The following is a 20,891-nucleotide window of genomic DNA, read 5'->3' as shown; positions in this document are numbered from 1 at the left end:
TACTACTACTACTACTACTACTACTACTACTACTACTACTACTACTAATAATAATAATAATAATAATAATGTAATTATAATTATTACATAATTGTATATTTATATGTGTAAATTTATTTTTATATTTTCATATAATATATAAATAAATAATATATAAATAAAAATGAGATTTATTGTTATTGTTATTATTATTCCTCTGTTCCAAAAGAGGCTGGATGACTAATTGTCTGGAACATTGTAGATGGAATTATCTGTGTACATACATATTGGATTACTTGGACTCTGTGGTCTCTCGCCGGGCAAAAATTCGGTGTCTCTGGCCAAAGTAGTTATTGGTTCCTGGACCCATTTCTTTTCTCAGCTACTCTGCAATTCAGTCTTAAAAATGACTTTGCAAAATATCTGGCCTCTCTTCAGAAATGTGAAAGCTAAGGCTGCCTTGTACGGACAAAGAGAAAGTGCCCAGAGACAGTCAGAGCCAGGAGTCAGTCAGCACCAGCTACTCCTTCCTCTGAATCAGCAGAGTGGCTCTGTCTGATGTATTGTGAAAAGGAAAGAGGGATAGATGCCAAAGATGGTACTGAAGATGAAAGCAACTTCTTTTCAATCGAAAGTCTGTCTCTCTATTGTTCAACAGAAAAAGTTTCTTGATCATTAACTTGTTCCTAAGAAAGAGGTCTGAGGAGGCATTGAGATGGCTCAGTGGATTGAGAGCCAGACCTAGAGATGGGAAGTCTTGGGTTCAAATCTATCCTCAAATACTTCCTTGCTGTGTGATCTTGGGCAAATCACTAAATCCCCATTGCCTAGTCCTTATCTCTCTTCTTCCTTGGGACCAATATTCAATATTGAATCCTAATATGGAAGTTAAGGGTTTAAAAAAAAAGTCTAGACTGGGAGACAGGAAACTACAAGTTGATCTCTCCATCTTTGGACTTAAAGAAGCTTGTATGCACTTCTTGTATAATTGTGTTATTTTCTATTAACTTAACATTTGTGCATATATCATTTCTCCTCTCTATAATGTGAACTCCATATCAATTACCATTGTATGTCTCATACCTCCAAGCTCAATTTACTCAGTATATAGCTTTTACGTATGTGGAGGTTTTTGTGTTGTCTGCCCCGTTAGAACATAAACTCCTTGAGGTCAGGGACTGTTATAGTCTTTCTCTGTAACCCCATTGCTTAGCACAGTGCCTGCCATATCATAGAATGGTTAATGAATGGCTGTTGAATTCAATATGCAGCTTGGGTTCTAGTCCCAGATCTATCGCAACATCAAGAAGCATTTATGAAACACCTACTACATGTAAGGTACTGGTTTTGCTAAGGGCTGAGGATACAACAAAAGCCAAAAACAGTCCCTGCTCTCAAGAAACTCATATTTGAATGGAAGAGACAAGCCAACATGAGGCACATATGAGATCTATACAGGGTAAACTGAAGGCAATCCGAAGTAAGGAACTTCCATTGGGAAGAGGTGGTAATATAACTGCTCTAGCCTTCAATTTTCTCATTGGTACAAAAGAACCTAGATGATATCAACGGTCCTTTCCAGACCTAAACATTTATGACATCTTTAGGTTTTGTCTCCTTAAAAAGAAATTATCTCTGCTCAATGATTAGTTTTCCTTATTTCAAAACCCTGTTCTGAGTTGATCTCCATTCTTTCCCTTTATCTCTATATAGTCACCTAGCTTTTCTTTCCTGCCTTATTTTCATCTCTAGGCAGACCTCATATCCTCTGTGTAGTCGGTATTTTTTTTCTTTTTCCATTCTCCCCCTTCCTTCTTTTTTTCCCCTACTCTCTTTTCTGATTTAGTATTGTAGTATCTTCATGGCTTAAAAGAGTTAATGCACTTCTTTCTGTGAGTTACTCGATCCTGGGTGAAATTTCAACATTGTGGAGAATTACTAGGGCAAAGAAGCTGAGACTCAGGCTCTACAGTGGAAGTCAAACTGAGCACTTCCTTTATTATTTCAAAAAGCACCTAACCATCTTTTGTGAGCTTATTAGGGCATGGGTGGCTGGCTGCCAGTTGCTTTCTATGCCTATGTCCCCTTGAATTTCCTTTTTTAATTGCATTCATTATTGCTGGAGCATTTGTCTGAATAGCATTTCCCAGTGGTGATGGAGTCCCTAACTTACAACAGTGCCTCACTAGGAGGTCTCTGGGAAAAGGTTTGGGCATCTTGGCATGGGAATCTCACATCACCAGCTGGAAGGAAAGCTGAGTGTTTAATTCAAATTATAAAATGTCGAGCTATTTGATGACAGATAAAACAGCATTTTGTCCTTATTTTAACAGTAACATGGTTATGTTTAACAAGGAAGTACAATGAATTTCATAGGAGAATTGATATCAGTACCTTTAAAATGAATGATCTGCTCAAGGCAGGAAGGGGCTGGGTTTTAAAAGACTAACTCTTCAGGTGTCCACCAGACTGATCCAATTACAAGCATTAATATGGAACCCTCCACATTTTGGAGGATGAGCAAGAAGGGTGCTAAGTCTCTAGTGCCTTGAGATTTGAGTAACTCAGTGAAACTCTCTCATAGGCCAGGTAGGGGAAAGACAATGGTTTACTCCAAAGTGAAAAATAAGAAAAAAACCCATGATGTTTATCATCTTTAATTTCCACTTTTCTGATTTACTGATTTGAGGTAGTCAGTTAGTCATTCTCTGGACATTTATTATGAGGTAGTTTGGTATAATAGAAAGAAATGTGGGACTTGGAACCAGGAGAGACCTGGATTCAAGTCCAACCTCTCCCATTCATTAGCTATATAACCATGGTAAAAACCACTTAACTTCACAGAACCTCTTTCCTCATCTGTAAAATGGGTATGATCACAATTTTTATATTCAACTCCCAGGGTTGTTATAAGGCTCAAATGAAAAAATATATGTAAAATGTTAAATATTTTGGACATATAGCATATGCAGAAGAATGTGAATGGAGAATAAATCCTTAATCAACTCTAAATTTAAAAAGAATCATTGAATTGGGAGATTAGGTAATTTAACATGGCATCTAGTAAAAATAAAGTGAGAACCACCAGGGAAATCCAGGATAAAACAGAAAGAGTAGTTGGTTGGCATGTTTGAATATGGTCTGTTGTTCTAAAGCACAGATTTCTGGGGTAGGAACAGAATTATGAGCCCTTTGAAGACAGAGACTCTCTTATTTTCATATTTATATCCCTAGTGCCTAACACAATGCCCGACACATAGAAGGCATTAAATAAACATTTGTTGATCAATTGGGGTGGGAGGAAAGTAAAACTTAAGAAAAAACAACAGAAACAAAACAAAATGTCTAAGTATATTCACTAAGAATCCTAAGTTATTTTTCAGGGTACGGGGCAGGAGGGAAGGAGGGGGCAGCAGTGGAGAAGAGGACAACCCACACCTATGATTTCATTGGTCCATTTAATTTTTGGTGGGCAAATCTAATGCCAATCAAAAACTGTACTGCAACTTAGATTCTTATAATCTTGGGGGAGGGGAATACTGAGATTAAGTTTGTCCAGGAACTCACAGGCAATCCATGGTAGAGGCAAGTCTTGAACCTAAACCTCCCTGATTCTTATTCTTGCTCTTATCTCCTACCCCACATTGCTTCTTTATCAAGGGTATTCATAATACTAAAAATACTTTGGCATTAAATATATTATTAATCATTAAGAGAAATGGGCCAGGTAGGTGGTTCAGTGGATTGATGGCCAGGCCTAGAAATGGGAGGTTCTGGATTCTAATCTGGCCCCAGATACTTCCTAGCTGTGTCACCCTAGACAAGTTACTTAACCCCCATTACTTAACCCTTACCATTCTTCTGCCTTGGAATAAATACTGCATATTGATTACAAAACAGAAGGTAAGGATGTTAATAATACTAATAATTAAGGGGAAAATAAATGAGTCAATAAAAAATATAGGTACCGGACAAGTGAACTTGGATACAGATTAATGATGAAAGCACTTTAGAGGAAGTAGAAGGAGGTCTGGGTTTTAATCTTGGCTTTATTACTAACCAGATATATGACTTTGGCAGTCACTTAGCTCCAGTGAACCTCAATCTCTTTAATTGAAATTAAGAATAATTATATCTTCCCCCAAACTCATTCTCAATTCTATAGAATAAAATTCGATTCCAAAATTATGAGACATGGAATAAAGTCACATGAGGAAAGATGGGGAAAATGGGGAATAGATTTAGTTGAGCATCCTCTCTTAGAAGAATCAGTTGCAGATGCTGGGGATGTTTGTCCCAAAGAAAGAAAGCTTAGGGGACATATATAGTATCAAATGGCAAATATCTAAGAAGTATCCAGCAGAAGAGTGATTAAGCCTATGGTTCGTAGATTAAGAGGGCAAAATTCAGACAAGAAGAGTGAAAAGTTACATGAATAAAGTATAAATATGAATAAAGATTGTGGCTCAACAAAAGACCTTTCTTATATCTAGAGGACAACAGAAATAGAATAGGCTGCCTCATGAGGTAGGGAGCCCCCGTCAGTGGAGGTCAGCAAGCAAGAGGTTAGATGACCTGTGATCAGGGACACAGAAAAGATTCCTCTAAAGTCCCTTCCAACTCTTAAGCTTCTATGGTTCTATGAAATGAAATAATGAAGAATGTGGTGCTTTGGAAAGTATAAAGTGCTATATAAATGGTAATAAATAATGATAATAAAATCTGGAAGCTAAAAAGTGAAACTCTCCTTTATTCAACTGGCTTCCTGGATTCACAGTACTCAGTGAAAGTTTAAAGTCCCATAAAAGGGAAAAGCATTATGCTCATTTGCCCAATAACTTGGAGAGAAATAGAATACTTCCTCTGCTTCTGTTGCCTTCGTAGACTAGAAGATGAAACTGTGGCATGGGAGAAATAGACAGATGCCTATATTTTTAATGACTCAAATAAAAGTACCTGAACCCATTTCAACTCTTTCTTCAAACTTTACCTTGCCATCTTCACTTCACACACAAATCAGGAATATTCCTAGAGTAGAAGGTGTGTAATGCATATGTGTGGGAGGAAACTGGTGCTAAAGATAGCCTAATGACTATCTTCACTTTAAGAAGTACTACTCATAGAGTACTTGGCATTCTGATTGTATAGCAATGACAAATTCTTATCCCATGCTCCAATCAAATATGGCCGGTGAGGTTGGGTGACCAGGAAGGTCCGAGTGATTTATTCCTGCCTGACTTCCTCTTGTGCTATGAGAGCTATCATAAGCTCCTTGAAGACAAGAACTGTATCTTTTTTCATCTCTGGATACTCAGCACCTTGCACAGTGCCTTGTACAAAGACGATGTTTTATAAATGTTTATGAAAGGATGAAATATACAATGCATTCTAAATTAGTGTTCAAAACAAACACATTTAAAAAAACAATAAAAATAATGCATTCCCTGCCAACTTAACACTTCTCCTTACTTAACATTCTACTCGAAGTGGAAAGGTTAAAAAACTAGATTGCTCAGGAAAGAGAAAGAAAAAACACAATAATTCCAAGTTAGTCTATAGAGAGGAGAAGAAGAAATATGAGCGTCAGAAATGGAATGTGGTATTTCCTGGGCTTCCCTCCCAAATAGTCCTTAGTATCATCAAGTCCATTACAAAAGCTAGCATTGGAGAGGTTCCACTCCCTGCTTGAAATACACAGATGGAGCATTTCCATTGGCATGAACTGACTGTCCCTTATTTCCCTCCAAGCTTTGAAATGAAAGAACTAAATGTCTTACCCTTCTCGCTCGTCATCGGTGTTGTAATATGCCTGCAGAAAAAATAACAGGTTTACTTTATCCCGACCCTGTTATCCCAACTGAAAGAACATCATTCAGAGAAGAGAGATGAAAATATGATGTGTGAGCCACAATCTTCCAAAAAATGCTCTCTCTAGTGCTCTCTCTCTTCTTTTCTCAAAAAGGACAAAACTGTTGAGTGCGGTATACACACACACACACACACACACACACACACACACACACACACACACGTTTTTCTTTACATGTAAAATCTAAACAGAATAACAATAATTACCCTCCCCCTGAAAGAAATGTCTTATATCTTAATGAAATAACATTTAAAATCTAATTATTGGCCAAAGTAGTCCTGGTCAGAATACCTAGAACTTTAAAGAAAAGATTGCTTCTGGTCTAGTCTAATCCCAAAATTGGTCGCTGATGTTAGGAGAATTTCAAACAAGGTCTATAAGCCACAAAATGTGGTAAAACTGGAATAGGCCTCTTTGGATAATGTCTGTATGCTCTGTGAGTACTATATGAAAATTAACATATGAAGGAATTGACTTCATGATCAACTGTTATTTGGGGTAAATATGGACAGAGGGAAGGGACACACAAAAGCAGCTCTAGTCCCAGAGCATCAGTTTATGGCTTCTCAGCTTTTTCCTCAAGGAGAAAAGAGGGACCTGACATCCCTCAACAACAACAACAACAACAACAACAACAAAAAAAAAAAAAAAAAAAAAAAAAAAAGGCCCAAAGCTGGCTCCATCTGGAATTGAGCAAATTCACATCTGCAGATGGTCCTCCCAACCATCAAGGAGACCTCTTAGGTTGGGGGGGAGGGGAAATAACCTTCTTCCTCTAAGGCCCATGAAAAAGCAAGCAGAATGGAAATAAGTCAATTGATCTTCAAGAAGTTATGATAAATACTCAGATGGTTTTGTTTACTTCAGATGAGAGTCTTTGTGCAGACCTCACCATACCTGCTACAGACAGACACTTGGGTTTTCAAGACATATTGACTTATGAAAAACAACTGCAAGACTGCTTTACACAACCACCCCCTAATGAGGTTGTTCTGTGCTCTGTTTCTCTTTTAACTTAGGCACAGCAAGATGCCTATACTGGTCATTCACTTCGCCTCATCTGATGTGCAACAGGCAGGTCTGCCAGCCAAATCTACTCAAGTTCTAGGATACATTAATCACTGTTCCCTCATTAGCATTGTAGAGAGGGAAATTGGCGGCAGTTTGGAAGTTTTCTGGAAACTTTCAGCAAATCCCAATAGTGGTTGGCAAGCCTAAGGAGTTGTTCTATAGTAAAACCTCAGCTATTTTGAAGCGGTAGAAAATCAATAATTTATGATGATGTTTTTCTGATGGTGAAAGTCTTCCCTTTAAGTGTTAGACTTTTTAAAAATTTAAATTTTTTATTGTAATGTATAGTATTCTTTCCTATTCTTAAATAGGGTACACAGAACATTGTTTAACCTTCTCTTGATGACAGAGTCCTTCTAATGAGCGCTGGTCATTGTAATAAATGGCAGCTATAGGTCAAGAAGGACATCAAACATAATATGTACTAATTCCAAACAATAGCCCTGGAAATGATTTTCCTAGAAGAGTGCTTGATGTCAGCTTGCCTTATGGTAGGCGGTGACAGGGGATAATTTTCCTCTTTCACAAATGTTTAGCCAAATAACATTCTAGGCAAAACCTGTCTGCCTCTATGCAAAATAGATCTGTAAATAAAAGAGAGAAGCATCCTTTGCCCATGGGATTTTCTCACTCTCCAAAAAAAAAAAATCATCTCTTCATCCTAACTGTCCGTGTCCTTAGGTTTGTCAGTTTTAAGACATTATTTGTGAATTCTGCAAGAAGGGATTACAGGTACCTCCTAGCCAGCATGTGCTTGTCCTTCTAATTCACAGGTTCAAAGGGTGTGAAGGAGAAACATTTCTTACCCCTTCAGTAATGTATGCTTGGGGGAAGGTTTATCCCAGTGACTGATCATTCTTCATCATCACCAGCTAATACTTCTGCTGACATGACACTAAGCCACAATTATCTTATGCTTTTCCTAATTTTGTAATTCTAACAGAACTCCCAGAATATGGAACACTCAGATTGTACCTTCATGTCAAAACAAGCCTGAAAGTCCTATGTGTACATGCATGGTTGATTGGCTTTCTCATGAACTCTTGGATCTAGCCTTCCAATTTTGAATAGCATCCTGCTTAGTAGATTGAATCCATGAAATAGTATCGCAGAGGCAGAAAAATGGTGAATACTCCCAGATTTTATTTCTGGCTCCCCAGAGAGAGCTCTAAGTTTATCTAGCAAGAGGATTGTTGCCCTATGATATATCAATGGCTGAGATATCCAAATGGCTCTTTGCCACTTGCCTCCTGCCATATGGCTGATTTTCCTCAGCATCTGCACGATACTATCTGTAGGAATTACCAAGGTAAAGATAACTGTGCTGCCTCCCCCTTGCCTCTTCCAGGTGTTCTATCAATTTCTCTGGCTCACTTTTTCCCTTTTAGAATATCTGCTCTTCAATACCCCATAGTCACTTTTAATTCCCACTGTTCTCTTCCCTCTCTTTTTTACTCTTTGCTTCTTCCATATCTCTTGTCTTCTCGTGGTTCTTTAATTTTGCACAAAAAGGCTGGTCTTTTGTTGACATGGCCAATTATGTGTATGGCAATTAATCTTCAGTTCTCTGGCTATTCCTTGCTTTGTCAGCTTTTCATTTTTTTTAAACCCTTACCTTCCATTTTAGAATCAATACTGTGTATGGGTTCCAAGGCAGAAGAACAGTAAGGGCTAGGCAATGGGGGTTAAGTTACTTGGCCAGGTTCACATAGCTAGGAAGTATCTGTGGCCAGATTTAAATCTGAGACCACTCATCTTCAGGTCTGGCTCTCAAAGCTTTGAGCCACCTAGCTGCCCCCATCAGTTTGTTCTTGTGTGCTTAAGACTGGCTTTTTCATTACCATGTTATCTCCCTGTTGCCTTCTCACTTGCTTCTAGGGGTCCTTCTGAAAACCTGAGGGTTGCAGAAAGCTGGTCTCCAGGAAACTTCACAGTTGTTTTTTTAAACCCTTACCTTCCATCTTAGAATCAATACTGCGTATTGGTCCCAAGGGAGAAGAGTGGGAAGAGATAGGCAATGGGGGTTAAGTGACTTGCTCAGGGTCACACAGCTAAGAAGGATTTCATGGTTTTAGTGAAGTGAAACACAGTTTTTGTATTCTAAATAGATCATTCTCTTCTGAGAGCTTTGTTAGATCAGAGGCTTGGGAAGGAAGCAGCAGCTATAGCAGTGATTCCCAAAGTGGGCGCCAACACCCCCTGGTGGGTGCTGCAGTGATCCAGGGGGGAAGTGATGGCAACAGGTGCATTTGGAAGCGATGAATAACTGTAAGGGGGCAGTGATAGTATGTGACAGGAGGGCGCTAAGTAATATTTTTTCTGGAAAGGGGGCAGTAGGCCAAAAAAGTTTGGGAACCACTGAGCTATAGCATTGCCTAGATATTGGGGCTGATGGGCACAAAGGGCCACATTTGGCCAAAGTATTCTGTTTTCCTCCTATCCCCAAATTCTTAATGATGGCCCATCTATACTTCAACTATACCCTTAGCCTGTACATACAGAGGAAATGGTCTTTTCCACTTTTAAAATTACGTTGTAGCTTTTTTAATTTCAGAGGAAAGTTGCCAAGAGAAAAGATAGTGTTTAGGGCTTTAACATGAAACCAGAATCAAAGGACTGTTAGTAAATTAATAATAATTAATAATAACAATCTTCCTCAATTGTTCTCTCTCTTGGATGGTATGTGAACTTGAGCTGTGTGAAGGTTTGTCAGGGCAAAGAGACTGCAAATAGCCTTCACTTCTTTGTTCTTGTATGCAACACACATCTATTCCATATAAAGCCATGCAACTAAATTAAAATACTCTTCAAGATAAGGGTAGAATAACTCATGAGGGATTCTGATGATTTTTTAAAATTCAAAAATGATTTACAAAAATATACTGAACTTTCTTTCTACCGTCTAGTTAAGAACAAATTTTTCTGAGCAATTAGTGGGCATATGAATGGTGAAAATGGAAGCAAAAGTTGAGTTTTGTTTTTCCCTGGCTCTTTGCTTCTCAAAGGCCAATACATCTTTTTTCATAAGTCAACTCTAGTCCTCTCTGTTCTATTTCCAAATTCTTAATCACAAGGAAGTGCCATGTCACGTAACTTTGGGATTAGGTTTAGTGCTTGGGTTGCTTTTTTAAAAAGCCCAGGCTGAACTGTTGTGCTCTTATATTTGATTTAAGATCCCTTTGCAATGGAGCCTTCACTGACATCAACTAGGAAAGATTTGTGTTTCCAATACACTTGGAAGACATTCAGAACTGTTGAAAACAGGGCACTTTGACTCCTTTCTTATTAAATCATTCTGCTAGCCTCTGTTTTTTACAATAACCATTTTTTTGACACCTTGGAATCTGGTCCACTTATTTATGATGAAAAGGGAAGATACTAATGGGAGTGGGGGGCGAATAGAGAAAAGTTCAGATTTCCATAATGCTCTCTTAGGCTACTTTCTGTGCTAAGATGGAAGACTATAGGCATGGCTTCTCTTTTTACCGCTAGGTGGCACTCTATGGCATCAAGCCAATTCAGCATGGACCAGAAGTTTTTCTCATGCTCCAAAAGGCTTTCAAACATTTTTATTTATCCTTTTCCATTTTTCTGTCGACTCTTGTCCTTAACAGAGCAATTTTCAGACTTATGCTCTTCCTCTCACCCTTTCACTTAAAAAGATCGACTTTCAACAAGCAGAATTGTGACATTTTGTCAAGGAGGGTACTTTAAAACAAGCAAACCCCAAAAACCATGTCATTACATTAGAGTTGATTTCAGTTGCCTTCAGGTTCTATGACTCATGCTCGGGATGAAAGGTGTGTCCTACCTGTCCAGTCCTCTGTAAATTTCCAAAGTGAACATCTGGTATGAATAAAACAGGCTGAGAATCCAAATCAGTCATTGTCTTGAAGTAGGTGATATCACTCTTTTTCTGTAAGGGTATTGCTGTCAACTTCCCATCAGTGGCTGAACGGAATTACAGAACTATTAGTGACCAAGGATGATATTTGATTTAGAAATTCCAACCACAGCCCCAGCCCCTGATAAAGCTCATTAACTATTCCCTCCAGAGAAAATGCTGCTTTAACAAGCAACACACATTAAGGCAGATATAAATTGTTCCTTTGGTCATCCCATAATAGATTACGCCTTTAACACCATTTATACCTTTCATAAGGGATGATGTAGCCAGTAGGTGGCCAAGATCTGAGAAAGCTTAGGTCATCTCTAGTATGTACGTGGTCTTCTCTGAGATTGGCACTGTCCTTTTGGATAGTTTAATATTTTTGACACTCTCTTCACATATAATCTGTTTTGAACCTCAGAACAGCCCTTTGAGCTAAGTACCAAGTTAAGATTATCTCCATTTTAGAGGTAAGGAAGCCTGAAGCTCGGGGATAATAGATGACTTTCCCATGGTCATGAAGAGTGTCATAGACAAAAGTTGAGCCCAGGGCTCCTTGAGGCTTCTCTGTTCATGGTATCACACAGCCTCTCTTGGCCTTCCTTTCCCTAATGAAGTCACAGCACTTGACGATGAATACCAAGTTTTCCGGTCAAACTCACAGTTGTTGCACTGGGTCTGTGCTGCTTGACCTTTTCCTTTCTTTCGGTTCTGCTTCCTCTCTTCATCACGGATTTTTCTTTCTGCTCCCTGACAATGAAAACAAACACAAACAATGCCAGGCATGTTAACAAAGCACCCAGAGCTGCTGTCTCCATCAAAGTCTTGGAGAATGTGAAAAAAGCCAGAGGAAAGAGAGAGACAGAAGGGCTCCACTTCCATCACTCAGGAGGGGCCAGAGCTTCAAAGGGGAAAGCTTTAGGATATACTACTAACCATCCTTAAAAACAACTAAGATTGATTTTTTCTGGTATAGACCACATTCTTTTTTTTTTTAATTTTTTTACCAATTATATGTAATAACAAATTTCACACAAGTTTTCCTAAGTTATATGATCAGACTTATCTCCTTCTCTCCCTTCCCCCTCCTTGGCAGGCGATTCGATCTGGGTTATTCTATGTGTTATCATGCAAAACATATTTTCATATTGTTCACTTTTGGAAGTGAGTAATATTATAAAGCCAAGACCACAAAATGTAAACTTTAATAAACAATTGAAAAATCATATGATTTCATCTGCTTTCTGACTCCAACAGTTCTTTCTCTGAAAGTAGATAACATTTTTTGTCCTAAGTCCCTCAGAATTGTCCTGGATCGTTGTACTACCAATAATACCTAATTCTATCAATATAGACCACATTCTTGACCATACTGACACATCTCTTCACTTTGGGTGTGATTCCATCTTCTTTCTCTTGTTTTACCTTCTTGTCTGTCTATAGAATTTCAATGTGGAATCCACTCAGAGAAAACAGAGAAAAACTCAACTCCATACCCTTCTGGATGATGATGGATGAATGTTAAGTAATGCTCATAACCACAATATCACAAGACAAATAAGACAAATGATGGTAGCAAATTGACAGAAAAAAAGGAGCTGAGAGTATTATGACACAGATTTTAGATATCTTAACCAATGATACTCTAAATGTGACTTGTCTTGTTTTAAAAAAGATATGCATTTGATTTATTAAATTAGCAGCAAAATAGAGATGGTATGTAAACATAATCTAATGTGTATATGCATATTATACCATTTAATATGCATGTGCTCTAAAAAATTTATATTTAAAATCCACATAGCCCCTTGTGTACAGAAATCATAAAATAAGGGCAGTATTGGGCATGTTTATTTTTTTTAAATAAATATTAAAAACATGTTGAGAACCTCACCAAGGCAAGCTTAAACAATGTCAACTTCCCACAGTTTGGAAGCAGAGTTGTGAGGCTCACACACTTGTTTGGCCTTGGCTGTCCTGTGGCTGCCTCCCTGGTAATATCTCAGGATGCAGATAGCCCAATATCTCCACGGCAAAGAAGTTGGCAGAATACAGAGCTCAGAGTCAAGATGGGGAAAGAGAACCAGTTCCAAGATTCATACTAGGAGAGTCAACTGACTAGGAGAGGAAATGAATCACATCAGGATTGATCTCCTTGATATTTATGAAACAAGAAGATATGAGGAAGCTGCAGTTTTAATGGAAGAATGGCTCCTAGGTACCCTTCAAGCATCAACTAAGAGAATTCGCAGTGATGGCTTGCTCTGTATACTCAAGCGACAAGAAAATTTCATGGGACACTTGATTGCCACACATTGCAGTGCTCATTAGGGCCACAAGCAAGACATCCGGCATAAAGGCATACCAGTACAGAGGATAAGAAGGCACAGAAATTATATGAAGAATTGAGTAAGTTCCTTCAAATTAAATCAGCATATACTTGAATACTTAGTGACTTCAATGCAAAGGCAGGCTGGTACATGTAAGTACAGTGGAAATATGGGTCAGAACCAAGAAATAAAAGCCAAAGTTTTATTGATTGCATAGACACCAAACCAAGCCCTAATCTATTAATAATATCTTTTCAAGAAGAGAGTCAAAAGGGGCTAGATATGATAAACCCCAAATAATATCACAAATTCTTATGCTATATCTAAACAGATAGGAAATGAATGGTTTACTGATGTGGGATCATTCCGGAATCAGCTGCCTGTATCTACCCCGATCATGAATGTATTAGAGGAAAGATCAAAATCAATATGAAAATAGAAGAAAAAAAGAAAAGATATAATTGATCTAATTAAAACAGCTTGAATGACATATTTAAATGAGTTTTTAGTATGGAAAATAACCAATGGATAAAAGAACACACATTGGTGTGGATTATGATCATTTCCTTTTGAAGTTTACTATAAAATAATTGACACAATTAGGAGGCCAAAAGAATCTTGAACCTATCTCAGCCAGCAAATATCTTTGACAACCAGAGACATGGAATCTAGGGGAATGTAGAATATAAACTTATTTGTAAAATTTGACAGGATTGTTAGCAGCATAACCTAATAAAACAGAAATAAGTAGTATATAATCTTCATGAGAAAACTAGTGGATTAAGCCCGATCATCCAGCGAATATTTAAAAACGAAACTGGCAAGACAATAAATGAATGCAAAGTGGAAACCATTTGACAAATGTCCATAATAAATGATTATCTACATCAATGACAGTAGAATCACCATACCTGAATTCCAAATCTTTCTCTTTGGAGGGATTTTTCTTATAGAGAATTCCTACAGAAATTTTCCTTATGTATTTATCTACACACATACATATACATATACCCACATCTGGATCTTTGTCTTCACTATAGGTAACTCCTACTATAAAAACTCTATCTGTTGATACATTCCAATAACCTATATGTAACTTGTAGTCTTTAGAGGTCGGGTGGCTTGTCTATGCTCATACAGCTCCAAGTCAGGCTTGATGAACCAAGTCCTTCTGACACAAAAGCCAGCTCTCTATCCACTATGTCACGTGGCTTCTTGAATAAATAAATGAGACAATACAGAGAATCATAGACTTGTAGAACTATAAAAGTCCTGAAGGAAATAAGTACCATGGATTGGGTCACCACAACACCTCACAGTATCATTGTGACATCTAGAATTTTTGATGATTAATCTACATAATTGTGAATTAATTCTTCCTCCTCATGTGTTTAGATTTTTACTATCATGGCAATTTGAAAAGTAAAAATTCCCATAAAGAGCTAAGTGGGTAGCTTGTTCTTGAGCCTGCTTTTGCCCACCTGAGGAGAACTCAATGACTGCCTAAGCAACCATAAGGCAAAAATCAGTCTAGGAATATGTCTAGTATCCCCCAACACCCCTGCTTTCCCATTATTTCTAGATATCTTTTTTTTTTACCCTTGTACTTCGGTGTATTGTCTCATAGGTGGAAGATTGGTAAGGGTGGGCAATGGGGGTCAAGTGACTTGCCCAGGGTCACACAGCTGGGAAGTGTCTGAGCCCAGATTTGAACCTAGGACCTCCTGTCTCTAGGCCTGACTCTCACTCCACTGAGCTACCTAGCTGCCCGCTAGATATCTTTTAAGACAACTCTTTAAGACAAGTCTTATAAGGGCTTGAAAGTCCTACATAAAAAATAATTTGGGTTGTGATCATTTAATCCATTCAATAAGTACAAATAGGCTACTTTTATAAGATATTAGAGTTGCAAAGATAAAGATGGACATAGTCTCTGGCCTCAAGGAGCATTTACTCTTTTGAAATGTAAACCAAAGACACCTTCCTTTTTCTTTTTTCCTTGAAACTGGAAAATAAAAAAAGGCATCTTGTTTCTAGATCCAAAGCTCTATGCATTAAGATCTGGCTTAGAAGTTGTCAATCTAATCATTTATTATCAAGCTCATTTTACAGATAAGGAGACTACAAGGTAAAGATGTTTATAATATGAATCTGAGTCTAAGGGAAAGAGAAGTAAGGGGAAGAGTAGTTAGGGGAAAATGGCCTGAAGAAATGGGGACGAGCTGGGGGCTTGAAGCATGGTTAAAATTAGAAAAATTATCACACTTGTAAATATTTGATACTATAAAAGCAAATAAACATTATTATCAATTCACACAACTTCTTTATGGTCAAAAGAGCTGCTGTATACTAAAAATGTCAGTAAAGTCCTTGAAAATGTAAACATATCATTGACACTGGAAAGGCTTTGTGGAAATTCACATAGAGACAGATATAAGAGAGACAGTAATATCAGCTTAGAGGAGTATTCCCAAAACAATAGTTTCCACCATTACTATGCTGAAAATAGCAACAGAAAATTAAGTCATCTCTACTCTTTCAGCTTTCTTATGGGACTAGGCAGCTAGAGAATTTAAAGAAAAAGAAAAACCCAAGTTGTTAAGTGCCTAAATATTACTGTATTTAACTACATTTCAAACATAAGCAATGGCAGAAAAAAGTCAAGATTATTTATTTGCTCCATCTATGGGAAAACTAATGCAGACAACTCTCATCTTCCATCAAAATCTGCATCTTTATTTTTCTATTGACCTAAATCACATCCTGGACCATAAATGAGAATTTTTTATTTGTGAGCAAAGTCTTGTTATGGATTATAACTGGAAAAAGGAAGTATGAAATCCATCTGTCTTGGTCATTTAAGTATATAAATGGTTTGGTTGTCTCCCCCGCCTTCTTTAATAAATGCAATTCAATTTTTAAAGTGTTTATAAAGTACTTAGTCTGTGTCAGTCATTGAGCTAGGTACAGTGGATTCAAAGACAAAAATGATGATCCTTGTTCTCAAGGAGATTACAAGGCGCACACATAAACAGATAAACCAGTATAAATTTAAAAAAAAAAAAAGGAAATTTGGTGGAGAAATGGGAGTAGGAACAACTGGGAAAATCAGGAAAGGTCTCTGGAAGAAGGCTGACTTTGATCTGAGACTTAAAGGAAGTTAGATTGAGGATAGGAGCAGGGAGGGTATTTCAGGAATGGCAAATAGTACATGCAAAGGAATGGATGTGGGAGAAAATGCAATTAATTAAGGTAGCTGGAAAAACAGAGTATATGAGGGAAATGAAGTACATTTAGACTAGAAATATAGGCTGGAGTCATACTGTAAAGGACTTTAAATGCCAGAAGAATTTCTATTAGCAACAGGAATCCCTGAAGTTACTAGAGTGAAGAACTGATGATATCAGTCTTGCAAATATGTGGAGGATGGATTTGAGAAGAGCAAGTTTGGATACAAGAATCTATATGGCAGGCATTTGACTTAGTCCAATTGAGAGCCTAAATAGGAATAATTGTGTGATGAGTATAGACAAGGCAGTTGGAAAGAGAGTTGTGAGTGCTCCAAAGGAGTTCTTTCATTTGGGACCTTGAACCCTGTGCCCCTTTTCAAAATATAAACAAAATTCTAAAAAAAAAATTTTAATGAAATTCCCTGCAGATTGCAAAGTGTTCAGAATCTTGATCTACATAGAGAATTTCCATTCCCCATCATCCAATACCAATGGATATTAATTAATCTGAGCAATCATCCCTGATGTTACCCAAACATCCTTTCTGATAGATTTCACTTTAGTTCCCTTTTCTGCTCAGTTTGAAGCTTCTGGAAAGACATTAAATTTAGGACACGATAACGTAAAGGGATATTGGATTGGCTCACTTTAAAACATCATTTTCTCTGTAGAATCACATACAGACCTAAACTGTGAGATGAAGCCACTTTAAAAGATTTTTTTTTCAATTGCACTTTAAAAAAGAAGTACATGTCTCCTTCATGTGAGTACAATTTACTATAAATACCAAATACATTTCTCTGAAAATAACCCTCCCGTTCCAATGTTCACTCTAGAAGGTGGGAATACTTTATGCTATGATGCCTTTTATCACCTCCTGAGAGGTGAGAGCTTTTTTGGTTGCCTGTTAAATGAGTATTCTGTTTGCCCAGGTTTATTTTGAGAAAATTTCTCAACGTTTCTACAGTATACACCTGCTGATTGCTGTAATAAAAACCCTCTTATCCCTGGGTGATTAGGAAATTGATTCAAATAAGTTCTTTTAATTCTGAAGACATATTTGCTTTAAGAAACAGTTTCAAATGTGTAAGATTTAAGAGAAGCTCGATATACAAGAGCCTCATTATGGACACCTGCTTGTTAGTAAGAAATCAAAATGAAGTTCTGAAAGCAAGGGGAAAATTCAGTTTGCCTGAGATACTGCAGAAAGTAGAAAACAAGCAGCTTTAAAATAGAAGGGGGAAAAAGCACACTGACTTTGCTGCTGTTGCTGAAAAATGACTATAAATGGACTTTCTTTTTTAGACTTTTGAGCTGAAGGAGTCCATTAAACAAAAACACTAGGATAAAACCCTCTCAGCAGGATAAAGAAAGCGTTACATAGGTCTTAATTGACTTGGAGTTGGGGAAGTCTCCTTATACCATGGCAATGGAGCAAGGTGTGATTTGGCCTCCCAGGTTGAAACTCCAAATGTATTTTCCTATACAACAAGGAAGTCAAAAAAAAAAAAGATCATTTGCTCTTTTGGGGAGTTTTTTCCAGGATCTCTCTTTGTTCTTGGGCTTCAAAATTATAATAGCTACCTACAATTCCATGTTATAGCTCATGATAAGAGGAAGAAGAAAAATGAGTTTTTTTAAACATCATTTTTGGGACTTGTTATAATGTAATATGAATTCTTTCATATTTCTTCCAGGGGTAGTCTCATATTCTTTAATATCTTTCCCTCTTAACATGTCCAAGTAAATGAGAAGACAACAATTTAGTTATTTAAAGCACCATTTTTGCATGAGAGTTCTCTGAACAAGGATATATATTTCTGGTTCTGTACTGACTCTTCATCCCAGCCAGGGATAATGCACCTATGAAATTTCTGACAAGAGGAAGCCCATTACTGAGACACCCAGAAGTAGATGTTGCTGCATGAAGGCAATAGCTTCCCTGTTTCCTCTTCCTATACCCTTGAAAGAGATTTCCACTCAACTATTTTCCCCCAAGGTGACCAGAAATTAAGAAGCAGGAATGAAGACTAAAGCTGGCTGCTTGCTGGTGCTGCAAATGCCATCACTGCAATTGAGACACTATTTCCTGAGATGGGGCAGATACTGGAAAGCTGTAGTGGCTCAGGTGGAAAATCTGAGGTAGAAATGAGACCGAGGCACAATGATGGTGAGATAGACCACCAGCAACAAAGAAAAAAATGGGACTGGATAGGTAATTGCAAAATTTGGTAAGATGAGGTCAGGAAACCAATTCCTACCCTCTAGTGATTCCCTCATTTCGCTGTTATTGGCAGAAATTCATCCTAACAGGTTCTAAAAACACTATCCTTTACCCTAATTTCTCCCATGATTCAAAAGCTAGGAGGTTTGAGAGGAACAACTGGGTAAAGTGTTCTATGTAAGGGGAGTACTTGACAGTTGCTTGGTTTACTATGTTTTAATAAACCATGTTGACAATGTGGATTGTCTATGTAAAGATAGTCGGTCTGATTGACAGTCATTTCCCAGGCATAGGGTAGGGGCAGAGTCGTTCAGAAACTTTCCTATAATTTCCAAATAATTTGGAGCAGTATTTTGTTCTTAAACCCATAAAATCAAAACTGAATCAGGATCAGCACCTGCTATTATGAGGAGGAAGTATACTAACATGTATACACCAAACATACTCTGGCAAGCAGTGGACTCTCCCTCTCTACTGACTTCTTCCTTACTGCCTCCAAACACACCCACATCTCCTTCATCCTCAAAAAACTCTTCACTTTATCTAACCATCACTAACTCTCATCCCCCAATCTCTCTTTTGTGGCTAAACTCCTTGAAAAGGCTATCTACAATAGATGCCTCCCCTTCCTCACCTCTCTCTTTTTCATTCTCTGACTTCCAACCTCACCACTCATCTGAAACTACTCTTTCCAAAGTTACGAGCAACTTCTAAATTGTCAAGTCTACTAGTTTTTCTCAGTTCTCATCCTTCTTGACCTCCCTGCAGCCACTTACACTACTGAGTATCCTTTTCTCCTTAGGTTTTCAAGCCAACATTCTTGGTTTCACCTCCTACTTTGTCCAACCACTCAATCTCAGACTTCTTTGCTGGATTTTTGTCCATATCATTTCCACTCGTGATAGATGCTCCTTCTCTTCTCCCACTCTAAAGTTTCACTTGATGATCTCACCGGCTCCTAAGAATTAATTTATCATCTCTATAGTGATGATTTTCAGATCTATTTTTCCAGCCCTAACCTCTCTCCTGGGGTAGCTAGGTAGCACAGGGAATAGAGCACCAAGTCTGGAGTCAGGAAGACCTGAGATCAAATCTAGCCTAAGACACTCAGTAGTTATTTGGCTCCAGGAAAGTCACTTAACATTGTTTGCCTTGGTTTCTCATCTGTAAAATGAGCTGGAGAAGGAAATGGCAAAAGCCATTCCAGTATCTCTGCTAAGAAAACCCCAAATGGGATTTCAAAGAATCAGACACAACTGAAACAACCAAACAGCCACAAACCTCTCTCCTGACCTCCTTTAGTCTTACATCTCCAACTGCCTACTGGATATCTTAAATGGAATGTCCTTTAGACATACTAAACTCAACATATCTAAAACTGAATTCATTTCCCCAAATTCTCTCCTCTTCCTAACTTCCCTGTCACTGTTGAGGGTAGTGCCATCTTTCTAGTCATCTAGACTCAAAACCTAGATTGCCATCTGCAACTCTTCACTCTTCTCATCCCACCCTCTACCCCCTCCTACCCCTCACATATTGAGCACAGTTACTGGCACAGAGCAAATGCTCAGTGAATGCTTGTTGACTGACTGAAGAGATGATGAAACTTGGCTAGTGGCTTCAGTATGGTGCCACTTGGTGGCAAAACATTATACTACACTATCTTCTGGGTTAATTCTTTAATTAATAAAGTGACAATAGGCATCTCTATAAACACAAACGAATATGGGCTCTGACTATTATTGCAATGCTTTTACTGGGACCCAGTTCACCTACCAAGTCCAATCCATCTATCAACAAGCACACTTATTATGTACCAGGTATGGGACTCTGAAATAGAGAAACAAAGGTAACTAATCTCAGAAATGTAATCTTTTCCAATGCTAAAACAGCAGGAGCAACAAATAATCCTTAAGCAATCCTGATCTAGCTCTTACACTCCACATCTGATCTAGCAGCAGCTCTAACTTTTTGCTGATTATTTCACTGACTATATTTGTAAACACACATGCAACTCTGAATATATATGCAGCAAGAAATAGGGAATAAAAACTCAAGAGTTTTGACATATAGTAGTCACTGCATGACCAAGGGCAAGTAATTTAAGCTCCCAGTCATCCATGTAATTCTGTAAATTACAAAGGAGTTGTTCATCTACATAGAGGGAAGAGATTCTAAGAGGGGTTTTCTATAACCAATAAAATCATAAGTCTGGCAGAGAGGGGGGAGGAAGGGAGAGAGAGAGAGAGAGAGAGAGAGAGAGAGAGAGAGAGAGAGAGAGAGAGCTGTCTCTTATACA

At 37.9% G+C, this 20,891-nt stretch overlaps 1 protein-coding gene across 1 annotated transcript in view; it reads right to left on the bottom strand.

The window, feature by feature from the left end:
* Positions 1-20,891, bottom strand: part of GRHL2 (grainyhead like transcription factor 2) — a 165,395-nt gene that overhangs the window by 27,468 nt on the left and 117,036 nt on the right. Inside the window, 3 exon segments of the mRNA XM_044683986.1 lie at positions 5,757-5,788; positions 10,731-10,870; positions 11,471-11,558. Of these exon segments, the coding sequence (XP_044539921.1) occupies positions 5,757-5,788; positions 10,731-10,870; positions 11,471-11,558 (260 nt within the window).

Source organism: Gracilinanus agilis, chromosome 1 (genome assembly GCF_016433145.1).
Source record: "Gracilinanus agilis isolate LMUSP501 chromosome 1, AgileGrace, whole genome shotgun sequence".
NCBI classification, from domain to species: domain Eukaryota; kingdom Metazoa; phylum Chordata; class Mammalia; order Didelphimorphia; family Didelphidae; genus Gracilinanus; species Gracilinanus agilis.
This window is presented reverse-complemented; position numbering and strand designations above follow the sequence as displayed.